This window comes from Neomonachus schauinslandi, chromosome 9 (genome assembly GCF_002201575.2).
Source record: "Neomonachus schauinslandi chromosome 9, ASM220157v2, whole genome shotgun sequence".
NCBI lineage: Eukaryota > Metazoa > Chordata > Mammalia > Carnivora > Phocidae > Neomonachus > Neomonachus schauinslandi.
The window spans coordinates 63,911,821-63,914,839 of record NC_058411.1 but is presented as its reverse complement, the minus strand read 5'-3'; the positions used below and the strand labels follow the sequence as shown (position 1 = coordinate 63,914,839).

General features: G+C 39.2%; 1 protein-coding gene across 1 annotated transcript; it reads right to left on the bottom strand.

Moving 5' to 3' along the window:
• Positions 1-250: 250 nt before the first annotated feature.
• On the bottom strand, positions 251-1,270 carry GPR33 (G protein-coupled receptor 33). Its single transcript, XM_021695597.1, has one exon. It carries the CDS (start codon positions 1,268-1,270, stop codon positions 251-253), a length of 1,020 nt encoding a protein of 339 aa, XP_021551272.1.
• Positions 1,271-3,019: the final 1,749 nt, after the last annotated feature.

The window sequence follows — 3,019 nt, the reverse complement described above, 5'->3', positions numbered from 1 at the left end:
ATTTTAAAATGGTGAAAATGGCAAATTTTATGTTATATATATTTTACCACAATAAAAACAGAGTAAAAATAATTATATTTGCAACATCACCCATTGCTTGCTTTCTTACAGCTCTTTTAATATTCATAGATCTAGCCATGGTACAGCCTAGATGTCTCTCTAATACAGGGATTATATTCTACAAAAGCAGAGGGTACCTCTCTGGTGGTAAAATTGACAAAGATCCATTGTTTCCTCTGGGATCCAAAATTTAGATGTAGGCTTCTGAATTTAGGTTTTGTGTCCTTTCTGCCAAAGAGTCCTCACTGAATGTTGTCTCAAACAGAGCAAGAATGGACTTCTTGAAAACATTTTTGAAGTTCTCCCCAGTAAACAGGTAGAGTGTAGGAGAAAAGAGCGCATTGAAAGAAATGGTTATCACCGTCAGTATCTGAGTCACCTGTAAAAGTACTGATTGGTGCTTAGTGAGAAGTAAGCCCTGGTGTACATGGTAGGGCATCCAGCACACAAAGAAAGAGAGAATGGCAGTCACCATGACTTTGAAGGGCTTAGTGGATTTAAACAGGCCCCTCTCTTTCATCTTGTTGGCTACTCTTTTGTAACAAAGACTGATGATAAAGAAAGGCAGAAGGAAGCCCAGCAAGAAGCGGCTGATGAAACAGGCTACGTGAATCCCTTTCCCTAAAGTTTGCGTCTTTTTGCTTTCCCAGTTAGGAGATGCAGCATAGTTATTTTGGCAGGTCACTCTTCCTTTATGGTCATCCTGTGTCTCTCTGAAAACCAAATAGGGCATGCCGAGGGCAGTGGCAGAGAGCCAGATTCCCAGGATGATGCCGGTAGCCCAGCGTGGGCTTCGGTGCAGCTGTGACCACACCGGGTGAAGAGTGAGAAGGTAACGGTCAACACTGATGGCCGAGAGGAAGAAAATAGAGGCGAACATCCCTGCCGACAAAGTGGCATTGAAGACCTTGCACATGGCAGTTCCAAAGCTCCAGTGATTGTCCTGAAGGTAGGTGGTGGCTATAAATGGTAGAATCAACGTTGAAATAAAATAGGAGAGAATGAGATGAAAAAATAAGAGCGTATTGACAGTCTTTTTCATCTTGAATTTTAGTACCCACAGGTAGAGACCATTGGTGATGGTACCAATTATAACTGACATGCACAGCAGAAAGGCAATGATCACGTTTGAGGCAGGAACTACAAAGTGAGTGCTGTTTCTTACTAAAGTAGAGACATTGAGCAAATCAGTAAAGTTGACCAGATCCATAATTACCTGTAGAGAGAGAAACAGAAAATAACCACAAAAAAGAAGCAAAAAAAAAAAAAAGTTAATTTTTGCATAGTAACGGTCAAAATGACACTATTTTTAAAAAGGCAAATGTAAGGGCCCCTGGCTGGCTCGGTTGGTAGAACATGCTACTCTTGAATTCAGGGTCTTGAGTTCAAAACCCACATTGGGCGTGGAGCCTACCTAAAAAAAAATAATAAAATGTCCAACATAATATTTCCATAATAATACAAATCAGATATTTCCCTAAGCTTTATATTTTTATTTTGTATGAAGAATTAAGATCAGATTAATTTGAGCATCCAAGATAGAAATACTACAGATGAAATTAATGTGAAAGAAATAATGTTTGGGATATTTTGACTTGAAGTAATGAATTTAGGTAGCTAAATATCTTCTAAGAAAGGAACCATAGGTCTGACCCTCCTTGATGGTCATAACTTCTTGAATAAGGCAATGTAGGATCAGTTTTACCTGACTAAGGCTTGGTCAGGGCAAATGTTGCTAATGAAATTGAGTAACAAAATTAACAACTGCTGCAAATCAGTAATCATTCAGAGCTATAATTAGATTTCTCCCATGAGCTAATTATTATATGTAGTAAATGCTAGTATTTTAGCATGTGGTAAGAACTGATATTCATTTGGGAGCCCTAGGCTAGGGCACCATAAGAGGGTGACATGCTGGGGTGTCTGGGCCGCTCAGTCAGTTAAGGATCTGACTCGATTTTGGCTCAGATCATGATCTCAGGGTCGTGAGATTGAGCCCCATCTCGGGCTCTACTCTGGGCATGGAGAGCCTGCTTAAGACTCTCTCTCTCCCTCTCCCTCTAGCCACGTCCCCCCAAAAGATTGTAAAGTGCCTTCAAAATCATCAGTCAAAGAGGAACATGTACTGTTGAATATAGTGGTAGTTCTTACTTACTTGGGGAAGGAAAAGAGGGAGAGAGATCAAGGAATTGATATTTATCTTATACTTTTTATATGCCAGGAGCTTTATAAAAAAGTCATTTATTTTTTTCCTAATAAAGACAAATATTTAAACAGAAGATAAAGTGAGGTTTACAGGGTTAAATTTCTTATCAACATTTCCCACTGTGCCTCCGTTGCGGCAGGTGGAGAACCCTGCCAGTGTTTTATGTTACTTCTTTGAAAATTGGTAATTCATGTGTAGTGTTTTGATAATCCTCCATGAATCAGAGTATTTGATGATCCAAACTATCCTATTTCTTGGATAATGATTCCTATAGTATTGAAAATAGGAACCTGAGAATGTTTTGGAAAATAGCTATTATATATAACAGTCATATCAACAAATTGGTTTTTGATAAATTGGATAAATTGCTTTAATGGAAATTGCTAGTGATTTTTTTCACTAAGCAAAAACATTCTAAGAATATATGGAGAGAAGAAATAAAATAATTGCTATTAAAACCACAATTGCTTTAAGTTAATTCTGCCTTCTAAGGGAATTGCAAAATTTTTCTCCAAAGTAGAAAAATGGCCCTCTTCAGGAAAATACCTTAGTAGCCTGCTTTGAATAAAAAGTGAAGTCTAAGCATGGAATGGGTGGCCATGGTGAGTGGAAGAGTGGGGACCTGGGAAAGAGGCTGTGTGAAGGGCCTGGGACCGTGAGAAGAGGGAGGAGTGAGGGTGGTCTTCAGAGAGGGGGGCACAGGAAAAACACCGTGGGAGGTGAGGAGGCTTGATGAGGAGAAAAGATCAATGA

Bases quoted from the DNA above. Each gene is read 5' to 3' on its own strand.
- GPR33 (XM_021695597.1), bottom strand. From the start codon at position 1,270: ATGGATCTGGTCAACTTTACTGATTTGCTCAATGTCTCTACTTTAGTA.